At 39.7% G+C, this 17,061-nt stretch overlaps 1 protein-coding gene across 2 annotated transcripts; it reads right to left on the reverse strand.

Moving 5' to 3' along the window:
- Positions 1–1,138: 1,138 nt before the first annotated feature.
- Positions 1,139–15,166, reverse strand: LOC133467502 (dixin-like). 2 transcript variants are annotated; one of them, XM_061752429.1, is made up of 21 exons: positions 14,864–15,165; positions 14,074–14,203; positions 9,981–10,106; positions 9,612–9,843; positions 8,053–8,154; positions 6,700–6,791; positions 6,517–6,620; positions 5,163–5,246; positions 4,837–4,890; positions 4,686–4,736; positions 4,450–4,554; positions 4,322–4,375; positions 4,040–4,111; positions 3,868–3,939; positions 3,721–3,786; positions 3,196–3,342; positions 2,808–2,865; positions 2,640–2,736; positions 2,428–2,536; positions 2,224–2,303; positions 1,139–2,144 (listed from the first exon to the last, which is right to left on the reverse strand). In XM_061752429.1, the coding sequence occupies exons 1-21, from the start codon at positions 14,924–14,926 to the stop codon at positions 2,102–2,104; spliced, it is 1,941 nt and encodes a 646-aa protein (XP_061608413.1). In that variant the 5' UTR covers positions 14,927–15,165; the 3' UTR covers positions 1,139–2,101. The 2 variants fall into 2 exon arrangements, with proteins under 2 accessions (XP_061608413.1, XP_061608414.1); XM_061752430.1 differs by lacking the exon at positions 4,686–4,736 and having other exon boundaries at positions 14,864–15,166.
- Between the last annotated feature and the right edge of the window lie 1,895 nt (positions 15,167–17,061).

The following is a 17,061-nucleotide window of genomic DNA, read 5'->3' on the forward strand; positions in this document are numbered from 1 at the left end:
CAAGTGAATTAGACATTCATCAAAAAAGGTTTCCCAACATTCCCATCCCAAACTCAAACTCTTCAGCTCATTCAGATCATCTTGGGACATTTTTTCCACATTACAATAATTCCCAAAATTCCACTTTTCACACCAAAATGATAATTTTTTTTTTTTACAATTGCCACATATAAGAGATATTTTACATAATTATCTCCTCCAATATTTCTTGACTGATTCAAACCATTCCAACTTCAAAATATTTTCACCTTACCCAGAATTACAAACATTTCACAGTAAAATTCTCAATTTTTCACAATAAAATTTATTTGTACTTTTAAGAGATATTTTACAAAAGTCCCTCCTCTGTCAACATTTCTTGACCGATTCAAACCATTACAACTTTAAAATATTCAACTCATTCATGACATGCGCATGCTCCTATTACCATTACCCAAATCTTCAAATTCATAATAAAATTCCCCAATTAAGACACATATTACATTATTACCTTCTATCCACATTTTTAAGTCTCATATGATTCTACATTTCAACATTAATTCCGCAGCATTTCAATTAGCCTCATCGTTTCGGCATTCACATGCAATTTCTACAAAAATGTTTTTATTATTATGAACATATTTGCAAATGGACGTATATTGAAGTTTTTTTTTTTACTTTAAATCACACAAAAAAATCTATAATGAAACCAAGTTTTTTTAAATTTCTCCAGAATGTATAAAAAGTGCTTATGTGGTATAATACTGAATTCTGTTCATTTATTAATAATGTGCTACATTTTGACCGTATTTGAACCAGAAACATCTCAATGCACACCACCAATCACATACACACACACACACACACACACACAAATAAAATAAAATGAAAAATAAAAGTGGATACACGGGTTATGTACCCTCTGCCATCAAGTGGAAAAACATTGAAATGTTCTGCCTTTCACGACGTCACTGGCATATACTGTATAGGAACAAAGATTCATCATTTGTTGTAAATAAATTATTTTCAAACCAACGCAGTGCAATTGCATAATTTCCCATGGCACACCTGATGGCCTCTCACGATACACTAATGTTCTACAGCACAGTGATTGGGAATTACTGCTATAGACCAAACTCAGAAATGAAACAATGTTATATTTTTTTAGATGCCAGCTTTTATTTTGCAATACATATCTTTCAACACTGACAAATACACATCACTTTCTAAACTGTAAGTCTCTAAATGTAGAGTAAAAAAATATTCAAACTGTACATTTTGCAGACTGATGGCATTCAGAAAGGTTACATTAGACTGATGCATATTTCTATTGGCTTGTTAGAAAAGGCAAAAAACAAAAAACCACAAAGGGGACAAATGAGTGTCCTAACACTGAAGCTCCGCACACACATACACACTCACACAATAAATAAAGGTATAGTTCATTACCTTAGTTAGGTACTACATGCTTTCCAATTCATAGTGCAGCTTCATTAATAAAAAAGAGCACAAGCATTCCCAGCCCCGTACTTGACAAAAGATACTTGTCATCATACCAAAAATATGGTTAAAAAACAATTAATAATAATACAAAAAATACCAGCTTTTTTACTATAGTAAACAGTGGCATTCATCTGCATTTCTAATGCTCACGAGTTACAGCATTTATTCAAAATATTTTCACAGAAGCATTTGCAGAATGTTTACATGCGAGGCAGTGAGCCACTTATTAAGATGACATTTAAATGGCGTCACTTCCAACACAAATTCCTAGTAACTGCTATGGTTGATAATACTGAAGACTTAACATCCATGTTACACGCCAAAGGACTGAATGCATTTAAACTGGCCACAGTTACTAAGCCTACAGTTCTGAACAATGAATGAAAGGTGATTCCAAACACTTCTATTTAGGAGTAACAGGAAGTGGACATTATAATATGTTAGGTTTTTGGGTATTTTTGAGACACTGTAGTTAAGGCTTGCTAATATCAAGCACATGGTGGCAAGGCACTGAGTTCTAAGATATGATCAACATTTACAGCACAGCTGTTTCGAGTCCAGCATAGAAACCCAAATCTCTTGAGTGCCGAAGTCTTTCACATTTCTAATAAGTTGAATCTCAAATCCTTTTGTTTCCAGATTCCACTAACATGGTTGTTTGTCTAAAAAATGTAAAAGAAAGCAAATAAAGAGCTGAGCATCAACAGAAAATAAAAAGGTGAGACTATTCAATGTTGTTACCTGTCTTCACCATGGTCTTCCTCCACCCAGGCCACAATTTTACCTTCCCAGCCAGGAACGATAGCTCCATCCAGAAAAACCTGTTTTCATGCACAGGGACGTAAAATATGATCTACATGTACCCTGCCCTATGTAAAACACTATATTTCATTTAGAAAAGTCTTTAAAGTTTTCCATTTTGTTCCCCACCACAACCTTCTTTACCTCTTCTTTCACGGTACCAAATTCGGGGTCCAAGGCCTTAAAGTGGTACCTGTAATTCCCCTCTTGATCCACCGCAGCCTTCACATCCTTGAGAGTCACCTCTCCCAGCCTATAAAAATGTCCCCCCCCCCCGTCATGACACTCACATTGAAAAAGTCCACCCTGTGGCATTTCATATGTACAGGTATATACTGAGGTAAAACTGAAACCACCTCTTGGGTATGTTGATCATAGAAGGTGTGGAGGATCTTCCTTTGAAGTACAGTATCTTGGTGGAGGACGTGGCGGTGCTGTTAGACTGACAACCCTCTGCAATGAAACAAAATAGAAACCTAAAAATATGTAGTATGCATGACTGTGTTTCATGGAGGACTACTTACTTGACCAAGAGTCAGAGTCGCTGTTCTGTCCTTTGCGTCTGGGAGACTTCCCTCTAACCTGCAGTATGAGAATACATGTTGAAGAAAACCAAGCACAACAACAACATCAACATCAACACTCTGTTAGCATTCCCTGAGGGGGAATTGAATTTAAAGTCTTATTAGATTTACCACTCTACAGAAAAACAGACATGCACAATCTGAATCCTAAGGGAAAGATGTCAAAGTAAGAGGATAAACAATATTTAATTTCTCAATTTCTGTAGCTATCTTTAAAAATACTAGTGTGGTCAATGTGATCATGAAATCCAGATGAATGAATTCAAAAGTTACTTTTCTTTTTTTCTAGTCAACAGCCCCACGATACACTACAAACACACACTCGTACCCTGTGTGTATGTACAGCATGCAGTCTGTCGATGAGTGACACAATGCCCTGCTCCAGGGTGTCCAGTGTGTGGTGCTGTGGGTCGTGGGCTCTGAAGTCGTTTCTCAAACTTCTGAGGGCATCTCTGAGCAGCTGAACCTCCTCTGCCTGCAAACAAGGCACAACCACGCACAAACACAAGTTTCAAGTTTCTACATGTAACAACATTAGATTATAAATAGAAATATAAAATAAGATACATTAGAAATTTGTTATTTGCAGTGGAATTCGGAAGGAAGCCGGAGTACCCATGCACGCAAAGGGGGAACATCACTCCACACAGGAAGACTGCAGCTGAGATTTGAACTCCGTATCTCACTGTGAGGCAGACGTGCTAGCCACTATTTCACCATGCTGCCCACATAATACAAGAACTATGTGAGGCTTGTTCAGGAAGGTACGTAAAACAGCCCCTCCACTTGACTCTCCATAACAAAAGACAGTGGGGCTTAAATCAAAATATCAACCATGAGCCACAGTACTTACACTTGATATGGAGGAAGTAGGATTTCCAGAGGAATAATAGCCATTGTATTCAGCGCATGGGGAAATCTGAAAAAAATCTAAAGTTTATTGTCAAATACGTGTCTGATGTTGAGAATTTGTTAGTAGTTTCATTAAAATCAATATTACCTGTTGCAGATCTCTATTCATCATTTCCTGCCCGATGCTATTTTTATGGTCCAGCTCTTTCTGCAACTCACTCTGCCAAAATAACATACACAACAACAGCAACAACACATTAACACATCCCAGTAGATGCCTGGGGAACAAAATGTCGCTTATTGACCATGATAAACTATACCTGCTGCTTTTGGCTTTCTTCAAGCTTTTGTTTGAGTTGCTGCAAAAGTCTGTCCTTCTGCAAAACTTCCTTCTTCATCGACACATTGAGGGAAAAGAAGTTAAGTAAAGCCAACCCAAAGATCAAACCAACCTAATTAACCCCAAAAGCTTGAAGCTAGCAATGCAGACCATAAACTAAGAAAATTCACTGAGAATAAAGAAGCGTATTTAGGTATAGTCATCTGAAAAAAGCATGTTGGACAACAGAAGGTGTTGAGTTAGATTACTGTACACACATTACCTTGCAGTCACTCCGCAGACGGGTACATTCCTCCAGCTTCCACTGTAGCTCGGTCTAAGCGAAACAGCATTCTGTATTTATAATAAAAAGTTACACTGAACACAATGAATGTTTTTTTTTTTATATACTTTCTGATTGTTAAGTTCATCTTTTGCCATGCCGGCTCGGAGAAGTTCTTGCTTCATCTGAAGGATGGATGTCTCCTGAGTGCACAGACGCTGCTGCTGGGCCTCCTGCATGTTGGCAAATCAACAAAAATAACCTTTCATTTCCCCAATGCTAACAAGTTATCCCGTCATTACACAACATTAGATGTTATACAGTATAACTCTAATTGGCTCTGTAAATCATGCATGCATCTTGCCTTGATTCCTTGCAGGTTTCTCATCTCTTGCTTACAGCTCAAAAGTTCCCTCTAAACCGGTGAGTTAAATATTCATATGTGACATGGAAAAAAATAGCTTATTTACTTTTAATAAAGTGTGTAATATATAGTTTGAGAAGAAAACGCATACCCTCAGCTCCCGAGACTCTTCCATACTCTGATCCAAACGGCTGCGGATGACTACCTGGAAAGAGAGAGAGAGAGAACAAGGGAGGAGTGTGAGAATGCACAGTAACTGACACCCGTGTCACCCTCCAGCGCACACATAGTCGAACACACATACACACACAGTGTGTCAAGAGAAAGAAATGCGATCTGTGTGGAGAACTATGAGCTGGGGTAGGAAGAAAAAACGGGAGATATCAAAAGAGGGAGGGATACGACAGAAAATAAAAAGTTTGAAGGAGTCGAATTTAAATGTATGAAAGAAAGTAGGAAAAAAATAAGGATGTGTACCAGCTGCTGGTCTGGATGACCTTCATCCAAACTTAAAGACAGATCTTGCTCGTCCTCCGGCAGAGAGCCTTGCAGCAGCAACGCCTTAGAAACACACAATATATAAAATCTGACACCAGGTGGCAATGTCGAGGAAGTTAGAGCTGACCTCGTGAATATAAAAAAACAATAATTTAACATCAGTGAATATCAAATGTGGTACAAGTGCTAATACTGGTACACTTCCTCCTTCTAGTGGTATGCAAAAGAATCAAAACCTACAGTTCAGTTGTATTTCACTTCTAAGTTCAATACATTTGCATTTAATCTTTCAGAACCGTTTTAAAGCTTTCATTTAGGTACAATGTGTATTTAACTTTTATGAGCAATATATTCTAACTGAATCATTATCTAAAGGGGAACTAAACCCAAAACATTTTAAAGCAAGAATATATTGTATATGCCAGCACTTGTATAAATTAGACTTTACACCGATTTTATCGGGCAGATCGGTATCGGCCGATAATTAGCATTTTAGGCTGATCAGCTTTAATGTCATTATTCGCCGATCCGATCAATGACGTAATTGATCGGCTCCGCAAAAGATATTTACTCCGCGTCGCCATTGTGCACAGTATATTTGAATCCAAAAGCTAGTTTATTTTTAGCCTTGTCCCGTATCTTTTGACGTATTACTATAAATATCTAACGGCCAATAAAGTTATTGAAAAAAAAAAAAAAAAAGAAAAAAGGTCGGCAGTGTGGGACAGACACCACGTAATGCCCGGATCAGACTACAAGACAAATTTGCTTGTACTACTGCAATAAAATCTTATATTCCGATACCACCGCATCCCGTTTTTTACGATCATTGGGTTTTATCTTGTCAACTCAAATGCGACCGGATACACTCGTTACCGTGGCGACGACAACAAGAGTGGATCGCGCCGACTGTATTATAAAAACGATGATGTAACCCCATCCATTTACGTTTGGGAAGTACTAAAGGCTTTTTGTCTGGCTGCCACGAGCGCAAACTTACGTGGACGGCTGGCGCCATCGCTGTATTTTAATCAATGACAGTGTAATAAATTAGCTTTTTTTAAAAGATACCATTTAAGTGTATTAAATTAGCGATTGATCATTATTTTGGGGTGGTATATTGTGTTGATGTTGGTATGCAATGGTATATGATATCAACTTGAAGAATACAGTATTTGGTAACTCAAGAAGGATGGCGGCATATTTTTGATTTCCCGAAAGGTAATGATTTTAGAGGTGCGAGGATTCTCCCTGACAGAGATGATATGTAGCTTGTTGTTGCTATTTAATAAACACACAAACAAACAAAAATAAACTCTCACTACTTGCCTACCTGCAAAGCCGACACCATTTTACGCGTCTCCTCTACCTCCTTCTCCAAAGTTTCACTGATGGAATCCTCCCATGTTGTCTCCACTACAGCAACAGACGACTCAACTGCAGAGGCATGCAATTAATAACGACGCACAAATTGCACAATACATCGTGTCTCCGAGATGTACAGTGTACAGCTCACCTCTGTTTTCTAATTGTGTGAGGTCTTCTTCCTGGCTGTCTCCTTGGTTGCTGGTTGGAGCTCTGGGAGACGGTAAAGGACTAGAGCTGAGACTTAAAGGGGAAAAAAAAGACAAAATAAGATATAGTGTCTATATAAAAAAAAAAAGCAAAAAAAAACTTAGAAGTATTAACATGTTGCTAAACATAGTATGTACAGTATATATAACAGCATAAGAATACAGTACACACAATACTGTAATACAGTTAATACTAAACACATGCACATATACATACACAAACACACTCACACATGCACAGTATCTTGTCTTACCATTTAACCTGTGTCCCCCCCATCTGACTGATCTGTGCTATGTTCCACCAGACTCATGCTGGTTTATCATCTTCAACACTCAAACACTCAAACACACACACACACACACACACACGCCCTCTGCGTATTGCTAGTCACATGCTACCATGGCAACCAGCACATTATTTCCTGCTAAACCATCTCTCTTAATAAAGCTATACACAATAACGGGCCATATCTTCTAGTACAACTGCTCAGTCCGATGAGATCCCAAAATCTTGCTTTTGCATGTATCTAATGTAAGGTAACCAACATATTAGAAACACCTCTCAGTATGATGCAGGGCCAGTCTAAAACAGGACTAGACATGTGACTGAAGAGGATAAAGGCTGATTATTTTTTTCTCTATCATCTGCCTTTGGACACACGCGGATCATGGTTACGTTACTAACGCGTCATATGCTCTGTTGGGCATGACACAAATAGAAATAAATGTGAGAATGTAGTCTACTGTTCTCTTAGTGTGGAAGTCGGTGTTAAAGATTTGGTACTTTCTGTTCCTGTCATGCAAATACATTCAAACAACCAAGTAGATGTTTTCTATATACTGTATCTACTTTTTAACATGTTCTATATACTTAGAATGTGAAATTATAAGTTTATATTAGTATTCACTACTATAAAACAAAAAAGTGATTAACATCAGTTGTCATTTCCGTAGGTATATACAGTATTAAAGCCCTCAACATAATTCAGTATAGGCGACATTCCCTGTGTAAAATTTATTGGAAAACAAGTTGTCCATGTTAAACTGCAGGCAAACAAAATTCGAGCTATTTGTGTTCTTCAGTGAGCAAATTACTAATTTTGCATGCAGCATTTAAGAGTTAGCTGCAGGCGAATCAAACAGTCAAACTGAATCCCATTTGAAAAATTTTAAAACTGGAAGACGTTTTCTAAGTGTTTAGAGGAAAGGATGTTTATTGTCAGTGTTTCTAAATTTGTATTTCAGCATTAAGTGAACCTAGAGATCAGTATCTGTTAATACAGATTTTTACTTACCTGTTGGTCTGTGCATTATCCAGTTCGTCCGGGGTTCCTCTCTCATACTGCTTCACCAGTGCACGAACACACACGCTCTTGTCTCCAGCTGACCGCCAGCAACTGAAAAGTGAACCACAAAGGATATACTCAAAGTAATTGTCATACATCATAGCAGCAAATTTAGGTACACCTGGACAATCAAGCTCTGATAAAAGTGGTGCAGTGACTCTTTTGTTACAAATTAGTAATGCTCAGTTTTTATTGACACTCATGCAATTGTTATTTTTTTGTGGTTGTAGCTTAAAGTATACAACTTCAGTGTACCCTATTGGGATGTGTTTTTAATATTGTAATAGGATAACTTAAATATGAGGGGGGGGAAATCACAGTATGCATTAGTACCATTATGAGGATATAGGTGAAAGTATATGATAAGAGTATATGAATTTTCACACATAACAAATGAAAAATAATTTAATGTAGACTGAGTTTATTTTTTCCAGACTCAAACTGTTGCCATCACAGAACCTTTATTAACTCTCCAGGTAACATTTAAGTAAAATATTAACATTTCTACTTATCATACAGGTATAAAAATAAATCAAGCAATCAGCAATGTTTATCCATTAATTTTTAACACTAGTTCTCCTTAGGGTTGGGGGTGAGCTGGAGACTATCCAAGCTGACTTTGGGTGAGAGGTAGGCTACACCCTTGACTGGTCTCCACTCAATTGCAGGGCCCAGATAGACAAAACAATTAGACCTATGGATAATTTCATCTTTAATGAACCTGACATGCATGCTTTTAGTAATGTGGGAGGAAGCTTGGGTAACCGAACACAACCCACGCAACCAGGCAAACTCCAGACTGGAAGGCAAGAGCTGAGATTCATACCCTGAACATTAGGGTCACAGTTAGGAGGAAGGTTGGGGGAAGCAGGAGTATCCGGAGAAAACCCATGCAAGCACGGGGAGAACATGAAAACTCCACACAGGAAGGACAGAGTTGAGAGTCGAACCCATAAACTCACTATTAGGTATACGTCCTAACCGCTATTCCACTGTGCTGCCAATCACTGTATAATAAACTAAATACATAAATCTAACATCAATAACTCCACGTAATGGAGAAGGAACAGAAATATGTTAGCAGGGTAATACTTTTAGTGGCGTTGTATTACTGGAATTAAGTGTTGTGTTTATCCGCTTGGTAAAACTCATTTGTGTATGTAAGGGATTTAAAAATTGCATTGCTCGCAAAGCACAGAAGAACCAGACCTTTTCCTATGTTGCAGTAACGTCCAGTTACATGGATATCAACACACATTTGCTTTTTGCATCACAACAATATACAAAAAAGCAAGTAAAAAGCAAAACACACACCTATATACATGTAAGTTTCATTAGATTTTCTTGTCTCAAGCATCATCATTCGCGACTGACTTTTGAGGCATATTTTTCCAATAAAATACGGTTAAATTCCAACTTGTACCGCTTTTAGATATTTCAATTTATAGGTGGTTAGTTACACTATGTATAGATTTGTTTTTGTGTGGGAATAATAGCACCCGTGGTACCTGTGAATGTGCGACGCACTTGCAGGCAATGAGGCATTGTATCGGGCTGATGCTAGAGTAGCAGCAGCACCTTGTGCCAGTGCCACAGTGGACAGAGGGTTGTGGAAGGGGGCGCCTGCTGTGGAGCCCCTCCCGCTTCCCGAACCAACCCTATGATTGGCTGAGGGCTTGAAGTGAGCAGCCAGTGCCAGAATAATCCTCATCACAGATTTCAGGTTACCTTCAACAATGTCTGCACAAAGAACAGAATGACATGTACGAAACATGTACTCATGCAATGTTTCCAACATACGTTTGTCTACAAATAATTTGAATTCAAAAGAAAAAATGTGTTCTGTGGCTTTAGAAAATGTCTATGGTCTGACATACCTCTTGCTGAGATGTGAGGCATGCGTATATGTCTGGAGGAAATAAAATGCAGCACTTGCTCCACATTCTTCTTGCTTTCTTCTTTGCTCTGAGGAGCCACATAAACACCCTCAAGCACTTCTCCAGCTGCCACACAGAAAACGATCTTTCAGGAAATAAGAACAATAAGGATAATGCATAGCTGTATTGAGTATAAGAGGCAGCACGGTGAAGGCGTGGTTAGCACATCTGCCTCACAGCTATGGGGTTCTGCGTTCAAATCTCAGCTCTGTTGTGAGCAACAAACTGAATAGAAAATGGATGAATGGTTGTAGCGTGCATAATGTGTTTTTTTTATTTACTATTTGTAAAACTAACTGAAGCAATAATCTAAGTTAGGCACACGTTCATTACACTTGCTGACAGAGGGACATCTTTTTGCAAGTGGAAGGTCGCCCTCTAACGGTAGTTTAGAAAAAGTGCCAAGCTTTATTCTTTGCAATTGGTCCTGATCCTACTGCAATGTGATCTTAAAATCGTTAAGTTTTATTATGTAAGTAATGCTTAAATGATTTGCTTGTAACAATCATTTATACTTTCCTCACTAAACGGTCATAGCTAAATGTTCATTCTATGTTAGTTATTAGTTATTTTGTGAATGTGGCGCATGTATTTACAATTCTATTTAAATACTGTTACAGCTGTCTTTCTGTTGATTTCAGATTTACTCTCTCTCTCTACAGTGCTTTTGTAATCAATAATTGCATGTCTTCATTTCTCTTTTCTCCAACTATGAACCGCATTTTCTGAATTTTGTGACTTTTTTTATTTTTACATTTCTGTTTTGATATCGACTGTCACTATAATGATTGTATATTTTTTAAAGATTAATGCCTGGAGAAAACCCACGCAGGCACAGGGAGAACATGCAAACTCCACACAGGCTGGGCCGGGGATTGAACCCCAGTTCTCAGAACCAGTTCAGGGTGTACCCCACCTCCTGCCCGATGATAGCTGGGATAGGCTCCAGCACGTCCACGACCCTAGTAAGAAGCGGCTCAGAAAATGGATGGATGGATACTTTTAAAGTGGTTAGTTTTCAAAGGGCACGGTGGACGACTGGTTAGAGCGTCTGCCTCAAAGTTCTGAGGACCGTGGTTCAATCCCCGGCCCCGCCTGTGTAGAGTTTGCATGTTCTCCCCATGCCTGCGTGCGTTTTCTCCGGGCACTCCAGTTTCCTGTGAGGGCCGCATAACTTTTCCCTTCTCTGATGGGGAGGTCAGTTTGTAACAGAAAAAGTGTGACGATCGCAGGGGTGCCTAAAAGTAAACATTTATTGTTTTCCAGAAAGCCACACATAACCAAATATTAATAAGCCTCTCTGGGATCTTCACACGGCACGGTGGGCGACTGGTTAGAGCGTCTGCCTTACAGTTCTGAGGACCGGGGTTCAATCCCCGGCCCCGCCTGTGTGGAGTTTGCATGTTCTCCCCGTGCCTGCGTGGGTTTTCTCCGGGCACTCCGGTTTCCTCCCACATCCCAAAAACATGCATGGTAGGTTAATTGACAACTCTAAATTGCCCGTAGGTGTGAATGTGAGTGCGAATGGTTGTTTGTTTCTATGTGCCCTGCGATTGGCTGGCAACCTGTTCAGGGTGTACCCCGCCTCCTGCCCGATGATAGCTGGGATAGGCTCCAGCACGCCCGCGACCCTAGTGAGGAGAAGCGCCTCAGAAAATGAATGGATGGATGGGATCTTCACAGAAAAAAAGTCAGGAAATACATTCAAATGTATTCTGCTGAGCTAACAGTCCACTTTTTAGCTTTGAGAGTTTGTCTGCTCGCATTTGGCCTTGCAAGCTATCATACATGTCTTTGTGACGGGATTCATAGTGTCGTCGCAGATTGTATTCCGCCTCTCGACAGATGAAACAAACAGCCTTTGCATTGAACAAAAAAATAATCGTTTGTCCACTGCAGGTTAAATACCGTGCATTTTGAATAAATTTTTCTATTCTAAGTTCAAACAGTATATAATGTGGCTTACAATAATATTAAATGTACTTTTTACAAATTAAACCGTCTAATTTTTGATGAACTATATATACTATACTATATACTACTATAATACTGTATTTTAATATTGGCCATGATGGTGGCACTTGGAATAAAAACATTTTAGGTTGTACTTGGTGTAAAAAGTTTGACCACTGATGTAGACTAAATAATAATTAAAATGTTCAGAACATCATTACTATGAACATTAGCAGCAACCCAGAGAACAAAGGCCTGTTTTACTGACAATTGTCCAGTAAATTATTATTGAACTTAATAGTGAGCGTTCCAATAGCTGTGGTCTTACTTAGATCAAAATGAAAAAAAAAAAAAAAAACAATAATAAAGCTCAGTTTTGACTGACACTGAAAGAGACATTACTGACAACCATCCATTCATGCGTCCATTGTCCATACTGCTTATCCTGTTTAGGGTCTTCAGGGGAGAAGGGGCATACACCCTGGACTGGTCGCCAGTCAATCGCAGGGCACATTTAGACAAACAACCCTTCACACTCACACACTCACTCACTCAATGGGAACTGAACCCATGCTGCCTGCACCAAAGTGAACCTCTATACCATATATGTCAAACTCAGGCCCGGGGCCAAATTTGGCCAACGATGTAATTATATATGGCCCGCAAAACCATATTAAATGTGTATTAGAGCTGGCCCGCCAGTATATAGCCGCATGCGCCACTAATATTATAAATCCCAGAATGTTTTGCTTGTGTGTTGGCCCATCAGTCTAGACCGGCAAGCACCCCTTCAATTTCTGTTGCAGTCGTTAGCAACTATGCTACCAGTCTCCTCGAGCAAATTTATACTTCCCCTTCCGAAAAATGGCCAAACGAAAGATGGAAAACAGTTAACTTCCAAGACAGGTGGGAGGCAGATTATCTGTTCACTAAAGTAAAAGCCAGACCTGTTTGTCGTGTGCAGAGGAACGTGGCTATAACAAAGAATATAACATCCATCCATCCATTTTCTGAGCCGCTTCTCCTCACTAGGGTCGCGGGCGTGCTGGAGCCTATCCCAGCTATCATCGGGCAGGAGGCGGGGTACACCCTGAAGTGGTTGCCAGCCAATCGCAGGGCACATACAAACAAACAACCATTCACACTCACATTCACACCTACGGGCAATTTAGAGTCTCCAATTAATGCATGTTTTTGGGATGTGGGAGGAAACCGGAGTGCCCGGAGAAAACCCACGCAGGCATGGGGAGAACATGCAAACTCCACACAGCCGGGGCCGGGGATTGAACCCCGGTCCTCAGAACTGTGAGGCTGACGCTCTAACCAGTCGTCCACCGTGCCGCCAGAATATAACATAATTGAATTAATAGTTTTTTTCATGCTCTTTATCAAGTCCTAGGCAGGGACTGTTAATAGTTTGAGGTTTGGATTTTTATTGAGAGACATTCTTATTTTTTTGGGGTTGTTTTGTTGTTGGCCTTTGAAAAAAGATTTACATAAAAAACAAAGGTCGTTGCAGATAGATAAATAGAAGATGGAGAGAGAGAAGAATTCATGTTATCTATTTAAATACAAAACAACAACAAAATACCACTAATGTATTTTACCGCAAATTTGATTTCTCGTGTTTATAATATTAAAGTCTCTTTATTCCAGATTCAGTGTTTAAGCAAAATTTAAGTTTGTTGTCAATGATAAACTTTTAACGCTACATTTCTGCAGAAAAGGGAAATATGCACATTGCAGTGATTTTTCATTAAATATTCAGTTTGGCCTGCGACGACGTCCCAATTTCTTATTTTGGCCCACCGTGAATTTGAGTTTGACACCCCTGCTCTATACCATCAATGACTATTGACTAACACTAGAACTACCATAGTGACATATGAATTCCTTTCTGACAGTGTCAATTACAATTTTTACATTGTTGGGTTTATTTACAACGTGCAGGTGTAACTCATGAAGTATTTGCTGATGTAACCGAGAACGGAAAAATTAATCAAATAATAGACTGTATCTTTATACCAGCTTCAACCTGATGAACCGCCCGTGTGTACTATGCCGATGTGACTGTATTTACCAACTATCTCTATGAGCTGTATGAGAACCACTCCATCTTGCAGATCACTCCTGAGGTCAGCGATCGGCTTCAGTCCAGGTTTCCTTTTCAGCTGAGCGTTTACCCAGGAGATGTAGGTGGCCAGTTGGTGCTACATCCAACAACAACACACACACATACATACATACACATCACGGTTTAATTAATGTTAAAAAGATTTTTAAAAGTATGTTTCTAGTTTTACACACAAGATAGACAGCAGTGCAAAACAAACGGCTTCCTTTGTTTATTATGCCGGGACAAAAGGGCGTGGGGGCGGGGTCAGCCAATTGTATCACAAACCCAAATCCGATTTCATTTAATTAATTTTCCTTTGAAACCAGCAAGAGAGAATATTTTTTCAGGTGTCGAGTTGTGTTCAATGTTACAATTGACGTATATTTCAGGAGCTACATTCCATTTTTACCAGTCGCGTGCAATCACGTGACCTACCGTTGTCCAGGATACACAACCCACCCATTAACAACACATTAGATTTTTTTTTTATTAATACATAGCCTTATCGTGTACATTCTTACTCGTGTTGAACTTTTGACAAGCACGAAGTGACGTAAGCTGCTGTATAAAATGGACTTGTTTTGGGGGAAAAAAAGCTAACCACGTTCAGGTTAGCCTTTTTTCTTTACCTTTACAGGGACACACCGTATCACATTTATTAATTGAAGTTTTACTCTGTCAGAACGACATAATTTCACATGCAATTGTGGTTTGCGAAAGCTAAACCACTAAACAGGAACCCGACAACCGTTACCTCGTTAAAACCTCCGTGCAGCACCTCATCGAGCAAACTTCCCCGAGAAAGTGAGGCGATCATCTTTTCACTCGAAAACCCATTGAAGTCAGCTAGCAAGCCGGCTAGCTGCTTCAGACAAGCATCTCATGGTTACGGACGAACCGTAACAACGGGCTAACTATAAACGGTGCGGTTAGCGGTAGCCCTCCGAATGTCAAACATCATTTGATGGATGGGAGGAGGAAACCACTGACTCTGGTCTCGTCAAGGCACCGGACAAAAATCAACTGAGCTCATACAACTTTGTTTCCGCTTGGTGATTTACAAATAAGACGAAGAAGAGAACACTTCCGGAAAATACCGTAGATGGAGCTTAGCGCTCTGTAACTTTATTATTATTATTTTTTTTATCAAAGGATGAATTTGCTTTTTAAAACGGACAATAAGGTTAAAATATGTATGTAAAATATACATATAATTTCCATCCATCCATTTTCTGAGCTGCTTCTCCTCACTAGGGTCGCGGGCGTGCTGGAGCCTATCCCAGCTGTCATCGGGCAGGAGGCGGGGTACACCCTGAACTGGTTGCCAGCCAATCGCAGGGCACATAGAAACAAACAACTATTCGCACTCACAGTCATGCCTACGGGCAATTTAGAGTCTCCAATTAATGCATGTTTTTTGGGATGTGGGAGGAAACCGGAGTGCCCGGAGAAAACCCACGCAGGCACGGGGAGAACATGCAAACTCCACACAGGCGGGGCCGGGGATTGAACCCGAGAACTGTGAGGCTGACGCTCTAACCAGTCGTCCACCGTGCCGCACATATAATTTAATAATAAAAATAAAATGTATAATCTAGAATTAACTAAATTATAGCGATTTAACCATCCATCCATTTTCTGTACCGCTTAATTTAATAAAATAATACAACGAATGTATGTGTAAAATTGTAATGTATGTGTAAAATTGCTGAATGTATTATTTATAGTGAATCAATTATTCATTGGGATACATTAATACAAAAATAAACACCTCACAGAGGAATATGCATTTAATCCGACAGATACGCTTAGAAACCAATTTCAAAAGGCAAAACATTAATTAGACGTCCATCCATCCATTTTCTGAGCCGCTTCTCCTCACTAGGGTCGCGGGCGTGCTGGAGCCCATCCCAGCTGTCATCGGGCAGGAGGCGGGGTACACCCTGAACTGGTTGCCAGCCAATCGCAGGGGACATAGAAACAAACAACCATTTGCACTCACAGTCATGCCCACGGGCAATTTAGAGTCTCCAATTAATGCATGTTTTTGGGATGTGGGAGGAAACCGGAGTACCCGGAGAAAACCCACGCAGGCACGGGGAGAACATGCAAACTCCACACAGACGGGGCCGGGGATTGAACCCGGGTCCTCAGAACTGTGAGGCTGACGCTCTAACCAGTCGTCCACCGTGCCGCCCTAATTAGACGTTATCTTATAAAAAAAAGAAAAGATTTTCTACAACAACAGTTAAGATACACTAACTTTGAATACAATAATAAATCAGGAAAATTCTTTGTGAACCAACCAGCGCAATAAAGAAAAGTCATTAATTACAGCTATTCAAGATTCAAACGGCAACTGTACACAGTCACCGCTAGAAATAAATGAATTTTTTTATAGCAGCTTATACGCATCTTCGAACAACCCAGATCAAAAAGAAATTGAAAGTTTTATTAACGATCTAAACATCCCTCAATTAAATACACAAATTAAAGACAGCCTTGATGTTCCTTTAACCATCACAGAATTACATAACGCATTAAAAAAACATGCAACCAGGACGGGCGCCTGGTTTATATTTAATATAAATATATAAATTAAAAATATATATATTTTTCAGAAGTCAATGAGATAAACGATAAAGGTATAATTAGTAGCCATACGAACACAGTTGGCGGCACGGTGGACGACTGGGTAGAGCGTCAGCCTCACAGTTCTGAGGACCCGGGTTCAATCCCCGGCCCCGCCTTTGTGGAGTTTGCATGTTCTCCCCGTGCCTGTGTGGGTTTTCTCCGGGCACTCCGGTTTCCTCCCACATCCCAAAAACATGCATTAATTGGAGACTCTAAATTACCCGTAGTTGTGAATGTGAGTGCAAATGGTTGTTTGTTTGTATGTGCCCTGCAATTGGCTGGCAACTAGTTCTGGGTGTACCCCGCCTCCTGCCCGAT

The sequence above is a fragment of the Phyllopteryx taeniolatus genome, chromosome 17 (genome assembly GCF_024500385.1).
Source record: "Phyllopteryx taeniolatus isolate TA_2022b chromosome 17, UOR_Ptae_1.2, whole genome shotgun sequence".
Taxonomy (NCBI): Eukaryota; Metazoa; Chordata; class Actinopteri; order Syngnathiformes; family Syngnathidae; genus Phyllopteryx; species Phyllopteryx taeniolatus.